Source organism: Arachis ipaensis, chromosome B1 (genome assembly GCF_059453495.1).
Source record: "Arachis ipaensis isolate K30076 ecotype BB chromosome B1, ASM5945349v1, whole genome shotgun sequence".
NCBI lineage: Eukaryota > Viridiplantae > Streptophyta > Magnoliopsida > Fabales > Fabaceae > Arachis > Arachis ipaensis.
The window spans coordinates 135,953,355-135,969,788 of NC_142436.1; the positions used below are offsets into that span (position 1 = coordinate 135,953,355).

Here is a 16,434-nt window from a genome sequence, read left to right on the forward strand (position 1 = left end):
TTTCCATGCATTGGTTTTGATGTTCTAATACAGATACTTGAAATCGAAAAAAATAACATAATAGATATTGTTTGGTGGTAGATAACTGGTTTTGAGGTATAGTTTGTCATATTCAGTATTCGAACTCGTCTATTTTTGAGTGAAACGAAATATACATCGGTTTTTTAAGGAAGAGCGGCGGTAAACACCTGCAAAAACATTTTAACGCTCAAGTTAAAAATAGTGTAAGACAGTAGAGATGATATTTAGAGTGAATAATGTACCTAATAAGTATAAAGAGTTTTGTATTTATAAAATGAATCAGTTATAGGTAATCGTTTTATATCTTTAGAATTATTTGGGGTTTGTTTTTTTAAATTTTTGGTAACCGCTTTTGACTCTTTATGGATTGATCGATTAGGAAAGAGAATCTCGTTCATTTAGTGTAGCATGTGGTCTATTTCATGTCTTTTAGATTATGAGTTATAAGTATAGTTGGTCCGGTATTTTGGGTAACGAATCACAGTCCCCAAACTTGACCTGTGATATTTTCTTGACCTGCGGTATTTTTTGGATGTAGACAGGTTGAACTTTTTTACCTATAACTCATAATTAAGGTAGTGGTACCCCAAGTGGAACTTATATACATCATGTGTTTTATATTTGAATTTAGAAACTTAGTTTCGAGATGATGTGTGTAAATGAATAAATAAAATAAGAAAAATGTTGAGAAAAGAGGAAAAGAAAAAATGAAATGTGTAGGTAAAGTAACTGATAGGATGTGATCAATTAATGTAATTGCAATTACAAATGTCATGATAGTTGACTAAGTGTTTTATGGTTCACGATGAACGGTCCTAATTGATATGGAGATGAAGAGGTGGTTTTGGGGGGGTCATTGATTAGTATTATCTGTGGTGGTAAAAGTGAGAGTTTTTTGTGAAAGTTGTGTTTTCAAATTTTTCAGAAGTCGATTGAAATTTCTTGAAGATGAGTAAAAAAGGTTTGTGATTTTATTTTGTGCTGTTTTTGTTGTGTTTGTTTGTTTTGTTTGTGAGTGGCTTTTAGAGAATAGAAAAAGACACTGAAAAGAAAAAAATAAAGGTGGAACGAAGAAGAAGGCGAAAAGAAGAAAGAAAGGCAAGGTAGAAGAAGGGAAAAGAAAGAGGAATCGGAGATTGTAGAGGTTGATGTGGTCGTAGATGAAAATAATCCATATGCTTGGGTGTCTTTTGTTGTCGGGGAGTATGCATCATTGTTTGTTAGTGAAGAGAGTATTTTGCAGCTCGGGAATGCTGCTGGCTGGGTAAGAAACGGTCAAGGTCGGAGGATAGAGTTTTTATCTTGTGAGTTAGTTGATCACATTTTTCATAGAGAAGAGGACAGTGAGTATTTCTATATGTATACCTGTATTTTGTAGAATTGGGAATCAAATTCCCTTTTACTTCCTTTGAATGTGGTATCCTGACGCAATTGAGGTGTGCGCCATCTCAATTGCACCTAAATTCTTGGGCCTTTATTAGAGGGTTTAAGATTTTGATGGAATTTCTTGAGCTTAAACCTTCATTGTAGGCTTTTTTTTTGCATTGTTTCAGGCAAAAAGTGTAAGAAAAGGTTTGTGGATAAACCTTGTCAGTGCTCCAAATCGTGCAAACTTTAGTTTATATAAGGCACCTTTTAAAGGGTTTAATACTATGTATATGAAGGTAAGGTCAGTCGAGGGTGATTACCCATTTTATATGGACGAGTTTTGGGTAGAGAGGTTCCCAATATACTGGCAGGCATCTGCTTGACAAATTTTAGGGATGAAAAGGATGGAATACAGGGATGAAATGATAGTGGAGTTTTTGATGAATAATGTATCATCGTCTTGATTATTAGCTATATCCGGGTTATTCTAGTGGGAAGAAGATAGAAAGGTTGTAATTGAATACTTAGGTAAAAGCTTTTGTTGTTGTGTACTTCTCTGTTTGTTTGGTGTTGGTTATTTACTGAAGTTTTTGTTATTTTTTCAGGTGAAACTTGAAAGGACTCTGAAAGTGACAACAAGTAGTTTGTGGATGTTTTTCAAGGCGAAGAGTGTAGATAAAGAAGGTTCCACAAGTAATGTGAAAGCTGATGGAGGTGCTGAGGTGAATCATTCATCACGGGTGAAGAAGGTTAATTATAAGAGGAAAATAGGGATGGTAATAAGAGCAAAGTGGTGAACCTGACCGACGATAAGTTTGTTGGAAAGGATGTTGATTTGGACCAGGTGAAGAAATTTACTGAAAATCAAAGAGTGTTACACAGGTATAAGGGTGATGAAGACCTTACTTTGTTATGGAGTGAACACTTTCCTCTGACGCTGGTGGCCGATGAGCATGGTCAGGGTCCTGCTGATGTGAAGCTTGTTCACGATGTTGGTGACATCGGCATTGCTCAATATTTGCAGGTAGACAAAGTTAAGTATTAGGTCCTTTTGTTTTGTGTTAGTATACCTTTGTTTCATTGTTTTGTTGTATTTTGTAGGTGATGAGAGTTCGGCTGATGTGCATTGGATGAACTCAGGAGCTGAAGCATGCCAGAGATGCATTTGACAAAGCTAGCATGGACCAAATTATGCAAGAAAATGTAGAGAAAGGTAACAAGTTCCGGGAAGCACAGGACCAGGTGAAATTGTTGGAGGAAAAATTAACTTTGGCTGATGATGCTAGAAAGAAATTGGAAAAGGAAAATGTGAGTTTAGATGCAAGGTTGGTGGTGTTAGGTGTTGAAAAGAAAGAGTTGGAGAATAGTAAGAAGAATCATGGCCTTAAAATGTTTATTACTGGATTTGAGAGAGCTGTGGAGCAGGTGAAGTTCTTGGCTCCTGAGATGAATTTGTCTGCTGTGGATCCATGCAAGGTTGTAGATGGTAGAGAATTGATAGAGGATGAAGATGAAACTCAGGAAGGGGAGGGCGAGAATCCTGATGCTCCATGAATTAGGAAAAAAGAACTGAACTATTGGTATTAGTTTATTTTAAACTTATTCGTGTTAGGATGACCGATGGATTGAGTGTAGCCAAGCACTTTTATATGGGTTTGTAAAAATTTGACTTGGTCTTTGTTTGGACATGTGGAAGCGATGTGCATCTTCATGCTTAGTAAGTATTTTGAAATACTAATTCGATATTCTGAATGGTTGTGTTGATGATTTATTTTGTATCCTTATGTGTGTGATATATGTGATAGATTTCCTTGCTTTTGTATGAATTTTGTAATATAATGAGTGTATGATTGATTCAGATGCGAGGGTTTGAATTGTATGTTCTAAGTTAGCAATTGACATGGGGCGTCATTATCTTATAGAGTAATTTGGTAGTGCAAAAAATGTTTTGTTGATATGAAATATTATATTATTAGATGATAAAGAAACCTTCGTCATTTTGAAGGTGGGGGGTGTGCCTCGTTAAAACCTCTCCAACAAAATCTATCTTAGGAAAAAAATTTGGTAGTAGAAAAAATGGTACATCACCTAGCCTGGCTTATGGACTTAACTATAGTAAAGTTTTAGGGACGAGATATTCCAAGCAAGGTTGTCAAACTCGCGAGTCTAGGTAAACTCGCGGAGCTGACCTAGACTCGACTCGTAGACTCGTACGAGTTTACCTGTTATACATTTTTTATAAAAAAAATATATATATCATGTATAATATATATATTTACTCAGATATAGACATTCAAACCTAACAATTTCAACATCAAAACACATAATAAATTAACATAATACTACAATTACAAGTTACAACAAGTACTTTGGTTCACACGTTTAAATCCTTCACAAGTATCTATCTAGTTCAACATAAAACACACAATTACACAATCAAAGGTTCATAAGTCACAACCAAAACACAAAAGAAAACAACAAAGCAACAATTAAATTTCTAATAAACTCTAAAACTCAAATCCTCCAATATCTTCATCTTCCATGGCATCAACATCATCATCTTCACCATCTTCATCAGAAACATCATTTCTTTCAAGCTTAGGCTCAACACGGCCAACAAAATCATCATCATCATTCACATGTTCATCTTCTTCCTCTATTAAATTTTGTTGTGGATCCCCAATAAACCCATTCTCACCTCCCTTACCCATGTTGAATTCATTACTATTCATACCTAGAATAGCAAATTCATTACTATTTGGATCATCATTAGTATTGTCATTCGTTGGCAAGTGAGAATGCTCAACACTTTCAGCAATATTTTCATTAACATCCTCAGTTATCCACTCATCATCAGAATGCACTGCATCAAATTCAAGTTCTAGAGTTTTTCTAATTTGCTTGCCCTTTAACTTCAAATTATACATCACATACACTAAATCATTCATTTTCTTTTGATGCAACCGATTTCTTCTCTTTGTATGAACCTACAAACATATAGTGCCAATAGTTAATAAATATACAAAAATTAAAATTAAAATAAATAATGAATAGTTCTAAGGAAGTAAGGATTAAGGAATCACCATTTCAAATGAATAATTTCCCATATAGGTTCATAACTAAAAATAACAATGCAAATGAATAAAAATAAGAAAATTAAATAAATAACTGAATATAACAAGAAAACATGGTAACATGATACATTGATAATCAAATATTAAAGCTTTCAATTAGTCAAGACTCAAGATTATCTCTTTTAACACAACCGAAGTTAGTCTTGATTGTTTCTTTGGCGTTTCTCATGCCTTCAAAGATGAAACTCATGGCTGGTTTTTCATCTGAATCAACCAAGCGAAGGGCTGTAATGAGAGGAGCAGCAGCCTTGAGGCATATGACAATATTCTTCCATAGCCTACTATCCAAGGCCATGTTTTGGACTCTTATTCCTTCAGGTGTTGATGCAACCTTAATTATCTTCCAATCAGCAGAAGTAAACATAGTCATCAACGGTCCTTTATTATCATGAAGACAAGTGAGAGTCAAATAGGCAGTGGCGAATCTTGTGGCACCTGGCCGAACCAAGTCCTTTCCCTTTGTAAAATTCCTCAACATGCTAATGAGCATACTCCGGGAGTAGATAAAAGTGGTGATTTTTCTTCCCTTTTTTATGGTTGTTTCATGCACCTTTAGCTTCTTTTCAAAATCCTCCAATATCAAATCTATGCAGTGTGCAGCACATGGTGTCCAGTACAAACTTTTTCTAGTCTCCATCATTCTTTCTCCAGCAGCCTTATAATTAGCAGCATTATCTGTAACAATTTGGACTACATTCTCTTCACCAACAAATTCTACTGCATCTTCTAGCATTTTGACAACTTTATCCGTTATTTTTGAGATGTCAGAAGTGTCCAATGAATAAAGGAAAACTGTTCCTTTAGGGCTGTTCACCAAGAAATTACAAATACTACGCCTTTTTTTATCAGTCCATTGGTGCACGAAATTGTGATGTCCAGGCTCGAACAATCCCTGGCAACGTGAGCAACTTGGTACGCGTAATCGTGATTACACTTTAATTATGTAAAATTCATGGCTCTTTCTTCCCCTGGCAATGGCGCCAAGAACATGGTGCCAATACCATGGTTCACAACTTCGATACAACTAACCAGCAAGTGCACTGGGTCGTCCAAGTAATACCTTACGTGAGTAAGGGTCGAATCCCACGGAGATTGTTGGTATGAAGCAAGCTATGGTCACCTTGCAAATCTCAGTTAGGCAGATATAAATGGATAATGGTGTTTTCGAATTTAATATAATAAAATAGGGATAGAAATACTTATGTGATTCATTGGTAGGAATTTCAGATAAGCGAATAGAGATGCTTTCGTTCCTTTGAACCTCTGCTTTCCTGCTATCTTCATCCAATCAGTCTTACTCATTTCCATGGCTGGCTTTATGCAAGGGCATCACCGTTGTCAGTGGCTACATCCCCTCCTCTCAGTGAATAATATGCTCACGCACCCTGTCACGGCACGGCTATTCATCTGTCGGTTCCCGATCATGCTGGAATAGGATTCACCCTCCTTTTGCGTCTGTCACTAACGCCCAACAATCGCGAGTTTGAAGCTCGTCACAGTCATTCAATCATTGAATCCTACTCGGAATACCACAGACAAGGTTTAGACTTTCCGGATTCTCTTGAATGCCGCCATCATTCTAGCTTACGCCACGAAGATTCTGGTTAGGAGACCTAAGAGATATTCATTCTAGCTTATTTCAAGTAGAACGGAAGTGTTTGTCAGACACGTGTTCATAGGGGAGAATGGTGATGAGCGTCACACATAATCATCACCTTCATCACGTTCTTGGGTGCGAATGGATATCTTAGAAGCGAAATAAGATGAATTGAATAGAAAACAGTAGTACTTGCATTAATCTTTGAGGAACAGCAGAGCTCCACACCTTAATCTATGGAGTGTAGAAACTCTACCGTATGAAAATACATAAGTGAAGGTCCAGGCATGGCCGAGATGGCCAGCCCCCAAAACGTGATCACAGGATCAAAATACAATCCAGGATGATTAATACAATAGTAAAAGGTCCTATTTATAATAAACTAGTCACTAGGGTTTACATGAGTAAGTAATTGATGCATAAATCCACTTCCGGGACCCACTTGGTGTGTGCTTAGGCTGGGCTTGAGTGTTGCACGTATAGAGGTCCTTCTTGGAGTTGAACGCCAGCTTTTGTGCCAGTTTGGGCGTTCAACTCTGGTTTTGGCTCCTTTTCTGGCGCTGGACGCCAGCTTTGGGCAGAGAGCTGGCGTTGAACGCCAGTTTAAGTCGTCTATTCTTAGCCAAAGTATGAACTATTATATATTGCTGGAAAGCCCTGGATGTCTACTTTCCAACGCAATTGGAAGCGCGCCATTTCGAGTTCTGTAGCTCTAGAAAATCCACTTTGAGTGCAGGGAGGTCAGAATCCAACAGCATCAGCAGTCCTTCTTCAACCTCTGAATCTGATTTCTGCTCAAGTCCCTCAATTTCAGCCAGAAAATACCTGAAATCACAGAAAAACACACAATCTCATAGTAAAGTCCAGAAATGTGAATTTAACATAAAAACTAATGAAAACATCCCTAAAAGTAACTAGATCCTACTAAAAACATACTAAAAACAATGTCAAAAAGCGTATAAATTATCCGCTCATCACAACACCAAACTTAAATTGTTGCTTGTCCCCAAGCAACTGAAAATCAAATAGGATAAAAAGAAGAGAATATACTATAAATTCCAAACTATCAATGAAACAGAGCTTCAATCAAATGAGCGGGACTTATAGCTTTTTGCCTCTTGAATAGTTTTGGCATCTCACTTTATCCATTGAGGTTCAGAATGATTGGCATCTATAGGAACTTCAGATTTCGAATAGTGTTATTGACTCTCCTAGTTCAGTATGATGATTCTTGAACACAGCTTCTTTATGAGTCTTGGCCGTGGCCCTAAGCACTTTGTTTTCCAGTATTACCACCGGATACATAAATGCCACAGACACATAATTGGGTGAACCTTTTCAGATTGTGACCCAGCTTTGCTAAAGTCCCCAATTAGAGGTGTCCAGGGTTCTTAAGCACACTCTTTTTTTGCTTTGGACCTTGACTTTAACCGCTCAATCTCAAGTTTTCACTTGACACCTACACGCCACAAGCACATGGTTAGGGACAGTTTGGTTTAGCCGCTTAGACCAGGATTTTATTCCTTTTAGGCCCTCCTATCCACTGATGCTCAAAGCCTTGGGATCCTTTTTATGTGCCCTTGCCTTTTGGTTTTAAGGGTTATTGGCTTTTTCTGCTTGCTTTTTCTTTTTCTTTCTATTTTTTTTCGCCCTTTTTTTTTTCTACAAGCTTTGTTCTTTGCTGCTTTTTCTTGCTTCAAGAATCATTTGTATGATTTTTCAGATTATCAAATAACATGTCTCCTAGTCATCATTCTTTCAAGAGCCAACATATTTAACATTCTTAAACAACAACTTCAAAAGACATATGCACTGTTCAAGCATACATTCAGAAAACAAGAAGCATTGTCACCACATCAATATAATTAAGCTAAGTCAAGGATAAATTCGAAACTCATGTACTTCTTGTTCTTTTGAATTAAAACATTTTTCATTTAAGAGAGGTGATGGATTCATAGGACATTCATAACTTTAAGACATAGTTACTAACTACTAATGATCATGTAATGAAGACACAAACACAGATAAGCACATAACATAGAAAACGAAAAATAGAAGAAATAAGAACAAGGAATGAATCCACCTTAGTGATGGTGGCGTTTCCTTCTTGAGGAACCAATGATGTCCTTGAGCTCTTCTATGTCTCTTCCTTGTCTTTGTTGCTCCTCCCTCATTGCTTTTTGATCTTCTCTAATTTCATGAAGGATGATGGAGTGCTCTTGATGTTCCACCCTTAGTTGCTTCCAATAATTGTGTGGAAGAAAATGTATCCCCTGAGGTATCTCAGGGATCTCTTGATTTGCAGTCAAATGTTCTACCACTGAGCTATAGACCCTTGATGGAAGCTTTTGTCTTACCTTTCCTCTTTCTAAAGGTTTCTCTAGCCTTAGGTGCCATCAATGGTTATGGAAAAAACAAAAAAAGCTATGCTTTTACCACACCAAACTTAGAATGTTGCTCGCCCTCGAGCAACAGAAGAAAGAATAGACGAAGAAGAAGAAATGGAGGAGATGGATGGGAGTGTGTATTCGGCCATATGGGTGGGATTGGGTGGGAGAGAGATGTTGAATTTTGAAGGTAGTGGGTGTATGGATGTGAGTGGTAAATGGAAAACAGAAGGGATGATCATGAATGGAAAGAGAGATGATGAGGTAGGTGGGGATCCTGTGGGGTCCACAGATCCTGAGATGATCCTGTGGGGTCCACAGATCCTGAGGTGTCAAGGCATTTACATCCCTGCACCAATTTAGGCATATAAAATGCCCTTGCACACAACTCTGGGCGTTCAGCGCCAGGTTGGTGCCCATTTTGGGCGTTCAACGCCCATTTGCTGCCATTTCTGGCGTTGAACGCCAGAACCATGCTTGTTCTGGGCGTTCAACGCCAGAACCATGCTCTGTTCTGGCGTTTGAACGCCAGACAGATGCTCCTCCAGGGTGTGATTTTTCTTCTGCTGTTTTTTATTCCATTTTTGATTTTTTTGTTTATTTTGTGACTCCACATGATCATGAACCTATAAAGACATATAACTAAGAAAAATATAGTTAGATAAATAAAAATTGGGTTGCCTCCCAACAAGCGCTTCTTTAATGTCAATAGCTTGACAGTGGGCTCTCATGGAGCCTCACAGATGTGCAGAGCATTGTTGAGACTCTCCAACACCAAACTTAGAGTTTGGATATGGGAGTTCAACACCAAACTTAGAGTTTGGTTGTGGCCTTCCAACACCAAACTTAGAGTTTGACTGTGGGGGCTTGGGTTGACTCTGCTTTGAGAGAAGCTTTTCATGCTTCCTCTCCATGGTTGCAGAGGGAGATCCTTGAGTTTTAAACACAAGGGAGTCCTTATTCCATTGAAGGACTATTTCACCTCTGTCAACATCAATCACAGCTCTTGCTGTGGCCAGGAAAGGTCTTCCTAGGATGATGGATTCATCCTCTTCCTTTCCAGTATCCAGGACTATGAAATCAGCAGGGATGTAAAGGCCTTCAACCTTTACTAACACGTCCTCTACTTGTCCATAAGCCTGTTTTCTTGAACTGTCTGCCATCTCTAATGAGATTTTAGCAGCTTGCACCCCATAGATTCCCAGTTTCTCTATTACAGAGAGGGGCATGAGGTTTATTCCTGAACCAAGGTCACACAGAGCCTTAAAGATCATGGTACCTATGGTACAGGGTATTATGAACTTTCCAGGATCCTGTCTCTTCTGAGGCAATGTCAGTTGATCCAGATTACTTAGTTCATTGATGAACAAGGGAGGTTCAACTTCCCAAGTATTAATGCCAAATAATTTGGCATTCAGCTTCATGATTGCACCAAGAAACTTGGCAGTTTGCTCTTCAGTAACATCCTCATTCTCTTCAGAAGAGGAACACTCATCAGAGCTCATGAAGGGCATAAGGAGGTTCAATGGAATCTCTATGGTCTCTAGATGAGTCTCAGAGTCCTTTAGTTCCTCAGAGGGAAGCTCCTTATTGGTCACTGGACGTCCCAGGAGGTCTTCCTCCTTGGGATTCACGTCCTCCTCTCCCTCATTGGGTTCGGCCATTTTGCTTATGTCAATGGCCTTGCACTCTCCTTTTGGATTCTCTTCTGTATTGCTTGGGAGAGTACTGGGAGGGATTTCAGTGATCCTTTTACTCAGCTGGCCCACTTGTGCTTCCAAATTCCTAACGGAAGACCTTGTTTCATTCATGAAACTCACAGTGGCCTTAGATAGATCAGAGACTAGATTTGCTAAATTAGAAGCATTTTGTTCAGAGTTCTCTGTCTGTTGCTGAGTGGATGATGGAAAAAGTTTATTATTGTTAAACCTGTTTTTTCCACCATTATTAAAGCCTTGTTGAGGCTTTTGATCCTTCCATGAGAAATTTGGATGATTTCTCCATGATGAGTTATAGGTGTTTCCATAAGGTTCACCTAAGTAATTCACCTCTGCTATTGCAGGGTTCTCAGGATCATAAGCTTCTTCTGCATAAGAAGCCTCTTGAGTACTGTTGGATGCAGCTTGCATTCCATGCAGACTCTGAGAGATCATATTGACTTGCTGAGTCAATATTTTATTCTGAGCCAATATGGCATTCAGAGTATCAATTTCAAGAACTCCCTTCTTCATAGGCGTCCCATTATTCACAGGATTCCTTTCAGAAGTGTACATGAACTGGTTATTAGCAACCATGTCAATGAGTTCTTAAGCTTCTGCAGGCATTTTCTTTAGGTGAATGGATCCACCTGCAGAAGTGTCCAGTGACATCTTTGATAGCTCAGATAAACCATCATAGAATATATCCAGGATGGTCCATTCTGAAAGCATGTCAGAAGGACACTTTTTGGTCAACTGTTTGTATCTTTCCCAAGCTTCATAGAGGGATTCACCTTCTTTCTGTCTGAAGGTTTGAACATCAGCTCTAAGCTTGCTCAGCTTTTGAGGAGGAAAGTACTTGGCTAAGAAAGCCGTGACCAGCTTATCCCAAGAGTTCAGGCTGTCTTTGGGTTGAGAATCCAACCATAATCTAGCTCTGTCTCTTACAGCAAAAGGGAAAAGCATGAGCCTGTAGACTTCAGGATCTACTCCATTAGTCTTAACAGTATCATATATCTGCAAGAATTCAGTTAAGAACTGAAAAGGATCTTCAGATGGAAGTCCATGAAACTTGCAGTTTTGCTGCATCAGAGAAACTAATTGAGGTTTCAGCTCAAAGTTGTTTGCTCCAATGGCAGGAATGGAGATGCTTCTTCCATGTAAATTGGAATTAGGTGCAGTGAAGTCACCAAGCATCTTCCTTACATTATTATTATTTTCGGCTGCCATCTCCTTCTCCTGTTCGAAAATTTCTGAAAGGTTATCTCTGGATTGTTGTATTTTAGCTTCTCTTAATTTTTTTTCAGAGTCCTTTTAGGTTCTGGATCTACTTCCACAAGAATGTTCTTATCCTTGCTCCTGCTCATATGACAAAGAAGAAGGCACAGAAAAATAATAATAATAATAGAGATCCTTTATACCACAGTATAGGGATCCCTGTGTGAGTAGAAGAAGAGGGGGAGACAAAAAATGTAATATAATGGAAGAAACACAACTGTGAGGAGGCTAGATATGTGAGATGAGATGTTAGGATATGAATGAATAAATAGAATGAGATGGGAGAGGGAGAATTTTCGAAAATATTTTTTTGAAAAATAGTTAGTGATTTTCGAAAATGGTTTTTGAAAAATGTTAGTAATTTTCGAAAATTTTTAAAATAAAAAATAAAAAATAAGAATAATTAGTTAATTAAAAAGAAATTTTTGAAAAAGAGGGAAGATATTTTCGAAAATTAGAGAGAGAGAGTTAGTTAGGTAGTTTTGAAAAAGTTAAGAAACAAACAAAAAGTTAGTTAGTTAGTTGAAACAAATTTTGAAAAGATAAGAAGTTAGGAGGTTAGAAAAGATATTTTGAAACCAACTTTTTGAAAAAGGTAAGATAAGAAGATATTTTAGAAATTAGTTTTGAAAAAGATTTGATTTTTAACATCTCAATTAATGACTTGATTCATAAGAAATCACAAGATATGATTCTAGAACTTAAAGTTTGAATCTTTCTTAACAAGCAAGTAACAAACTTCAAATTTTTGAATCAAAACCTTAATTGATTATGTTATTTTCGAAAATTTGATATAAAAATAAGAAAAAGATTTTTGAAAAATATTTTTGGAATTTTCGAAAATAACTAAGAATTTTGAAAAAGATTTGATTTTTGAAAAAGATTTTGAAAAAGATAAGATTTTCAAATTGAAAATTTGATTTGACTCATAAGAAACAACTTGATTTTAAAAATTTTTGAAAAAGTCAACTCAAATTTTCGAATTTGATGAGAGAAAAAGGGAAAGATATTTTTTGTTTTTTTGAATTTTTATGATGAGAGAGAAAAACATGAAAATTATGCAATGCATGAAATTTTTAGATCAAAACAATGAATGCATGCAAGAATGCTATGAATGTCAAGATGAACACCAAGAACACTATGAAGATCATGATGAACATCAAGAACACATTTTTGAAAAATTTTTAATGCAAAGAAAACATGCAAGACACCAAACTTAGAATTCTTTAATGCTTAGACAATAAGAATTCAAGAATGCATATGAAAAACAAGAAAAGACACAAAACATGCAAATGCAAAGATCAAACAAGAAGACTTACCAAGAACAACTTGAAGATCATGAAGAACACTATGAATGCATGATATTTTCGAAAAAAATGCAAGATGCATATGCAATTGACACCAAACTTATAACATGACTCAAGACTCAAACAAGAAACACAAAATATTTTTTATTTTTATGATTTTCTAATTTTTTTGGATTTTTTTCGAAAATTATATGAAAAAGAAAAAATAAGGATTCCAAAATTTTTAACATGAATTCCAGGAATCTTGCATTCTTAGTCTAAAGCTTCAGTCCAGGAATTAGACATGGCTCACTAGCCAGCCAAGCCTTCAATGAAAGCTCCGGTCCAAAACACTAGACATGGCCAATGGCCAGCCAAGCTTCAGCATGTAATTCAGACATGACATGCCTGACATACTCATTCCCAAATGAATTAGACATGGCTTTACAGCCAGCCAGGCTTCACATGCTTCATGAAACACTAGAATTCATTCTTAAAAATTTTGAAGCCATAGAATAATTTATTTTTGAAAACATTTTTATTATTTTCGAAAACAGATGAGAAAATTTTAGAAATATTTTTGAAAAATTTTTTTGAAAAGAAAAAGAAAGTTACCCAATCTGAGCAACAAGATGAGCCGTCAGTTGTCCAAACTCAAACAATCCCCGGCAACGGCGCCAAAAACTTGGTGCTGTTGCCGGGATTGGGATCTCAGACGATTCTTGGCGCCAAACAGGAACAATTAAGTCCCCGGCAACGGCGCCAAAAACTTGGTGCACGAAATTGTGATGTCCAGGCTCGAACAATCCCTGGCAACGTGAGCAACTTGGTACGCGTAATCGTGATTACACTTTAATTATGTAAAATTCATGGCTCTTTCTTCCCCTGGCAATGGCGCCAAGAACATGGTGCCAATACCATGGTTCACAACTTCGATACAACTAACCAGCAAGTGCACTGGGTCGTCCAAGTAATACCTTACGTGAGTAAGGGTCGAATCCCACGGAGATTGTTGGTATGAAGCAAGCTATGGTCACCTTGCAAATCTCAGTTAGGCAGATATAAATGGATAATGGTGTTTTCGAATTTAATATAATAAAATAGGGATAGAAATACTTATGTGATTCATTGGTAGGAATTTCAGATAAGCGAATAGAGATGCTTTCGTTCCTCTGAACCTCTGCTTTCCTGCTATGTTCATCCAATCAGTCTTACTCCTTTCCATGGCTGGCTTTATGCAAGGGCATCACCGTTGTCAGTGGCTACATCCCCTCCTCTCAGTGAATAATATGCTCACGCACCCTGTCACGGCACGGCTATTCATCTGTCGGTTCCCGATCATGCTGGAATAGGATTCACCCTCCTTTTGCGTCTGTCACTAACGCCCAACAATCGCGAGTTTGAAGCTCGTCACAGTCATTCAATCATTGAATCCTACTCGGAATACCACAGACAAGGTTTAGACTTTCCGGATTCTCTTGAATGCCGCCATCATTCTAGCTTACGCCACGAAGATTCTGGTTAGGAGACCTAAGAGATATTCATTCTAGCTTATTTCAAGTAGAACGGAAGTGTTTGTCAGACACGTGTTCATAGGGGAGAATGGTGATGAGCGTCACACATAATCATCACCTTCATCACGTTCTTGGGTGCGAATGGATATCTTAGAAGCGAAATAAGATGAATTGAATAGAAAACAGTAGTACTTGCATTAATCTTTGAGGAACAGCAGAGCTCCACACCTTAATCTATGGAGTGTAGAAACTCTACCGTATGAAAATACATAAGTGAAGGTCCAGGCATGGCCGAGATGTCCAGCCCCCAAAACGTGATCACAGGATCAAAATACAATCCAGGATGATTAATACAATAGTAAAAGGTCCTATTTATAATAAACTAGTCACTAGGGTTTACATGAGTAAGTAATTGATGCATAAATCCACTTTCGGGGCTCACTTGGTGTGTGCTTGGGCTGGGCTTGAGTGTTGCACGTGTAGAGGTCCTTCTTGGAGTTGAACGCCAGTTTTTGTTCCAGTTTGGGCGTTCAACTCTGGTTTTGGCTCCTTTTCTGGCGCTGGACGCCAGATTTGGGCAGAGAGCTGGCGTTGAACGCCAGTTTATGTCATCTATTCTTGGCCAAAGTATGGACTATTATATATTGCTGGAAAGCCCTGGATGTATACTTTCCAACGCAATTGGAAGCGCGCCATTTCGAGTTCTGTAGCTCCAGAAAATTCACTTTGAGTGCAGGGAGGTCAGAATCCAACAGCATCAGCAGTCCTTCTTCAACCTCTGAATCTGATTTCTGCTCAAGTCCCTCAATTTCAGCCAGAAAATACCTGAAATCACAGAAAAACACACAATCTCATAGTAAAGTCCAGAAATGTGAATTTAACATAAAAACTAATGAAAATATCCCTAAAAGTAACTAGATCCTACTAAAAACATACTAAAAACAATGTCAAAAAGCGTATAAATTATCCGCTCATCATCCATCCATCCGACATGATTGAACAACCAGTTCTCTTCCACTCTGCCTTAAATTCGGTAAGCATTTCATCAACATTGTTCACTGCTTTTTTTAATTGGGTTTCTCTTAACTCATGGTAAGAAGGGGGTTTGTAGCCAATTCCATATCTCCCAACCATCTCACAAAACTTTAAAAACTCGGGATTCTTAATAATATTGAAAGGAATAGCACTTGTATAGAAAAATATAGCACATTGTTGATCACATTGTTTCTTTAGATCCTTCTTCATCATTTGATTTATTGTTGATTGAACTTGAGCCCCTTTTCCTTTTGTGACAAAGTTGCGAATATCTTTCCCCTTTTGTTGAGAATTGTCCTTCTCCTTTTCTGTTTGTTCAGGATAATCCTCATCATCACCGAATCTTCTCTTCTTCAATGATGCTTCTTTAGCCTCCACACAGACTCTAAACATCACAGCCTTAACTTCTTCAGGTACTGAAGCATAAGGCTCTGAATCCTCTTTAGTACCGGCAAGATGATGCTTGAATCTATAAATCCCTCCGCTTATAGTCTTTGAGCAATAATTACACTTCACTTTTTTACCATTGTCTTGAACATCAATCCCATGTTTCCATCCTATATCACTTCTATTTCTAGTTGCATTTTTCCTCCTAGAAATAGTAGGTGTAGATCTAGGATTACTAGGAAGCGAAGACCCTGTCCCTGAACCAACATTCTCAGACATTTTGTATTTTTATCCCTAAAAATCAACAACCCAAATAACAAATTCAGATTCAGATTATTCACTAACTAAATTCATAACTAACACTAGTAACACTAACAATTCAGATTTCAGAGTTTCATTCAGATATTTTAGAGTTTCAATTTAGACTTTAGAGTTTCAATTCAGACTTCAGAGTTTCAATTCATATATTTTAGAGTTTCAATTCAGACTTCAGAGTTTCAGTAAACTAAACATAACTACATAAGTACATAACAGAAGCAGAAAATAAAAGAAAAAATATATAATGATAGCATTTGAATATATATGATGTTTTCTCTTCTGAAACTAATCATAAGCACTATCCACACATTTTAACCATGAAGCATGAAGCATGAAGCACAGAAGCAGGCAAGCAGCATCAGTTTACTAACTTATTGACGCAACAGCAGTTTGATTTCTTTTTTTCAACATA

General features: G+C 37.4%; 1 protein-coding gene and 1 non-coding gene across 2 annotated transcripts; one reads left to right on the top strand and one right to left on the bottom strand.

Moving 5' to 3' along the window:
• Window positions 1-4,623: 4,623 nt before the first annotated feature.
• On the bottom strand, window positions 4,624-15,983 carry LOC148578507 (uncharacterized). The gene is made up of 2 exons (XM_088503073.1): window positions 15,265-15,983; window positions 4,624-5,377 (listed from the first exon to the last, which is right to left on the bottom strand). Exons 1-2 carry the CDS (start codon window positions 15,981-15,983, stop codon window positions 4,624-4,626), a joined length of 1,473 nt encoding a protein of 490 aa, XP_088359199.1.
• LOC148578508 (small nucleolar RNA R71) lies at window positions 10,931-11,038 on the top strand. Its single transcript, XR_015903333.1, has one exon. It is a non-coding gene; the product is annotated as a small nucleolar RNA R71 (small nucleolar RNA).
• Window positions 15,984-16,434: the final 451 nt, after the last annotated feature.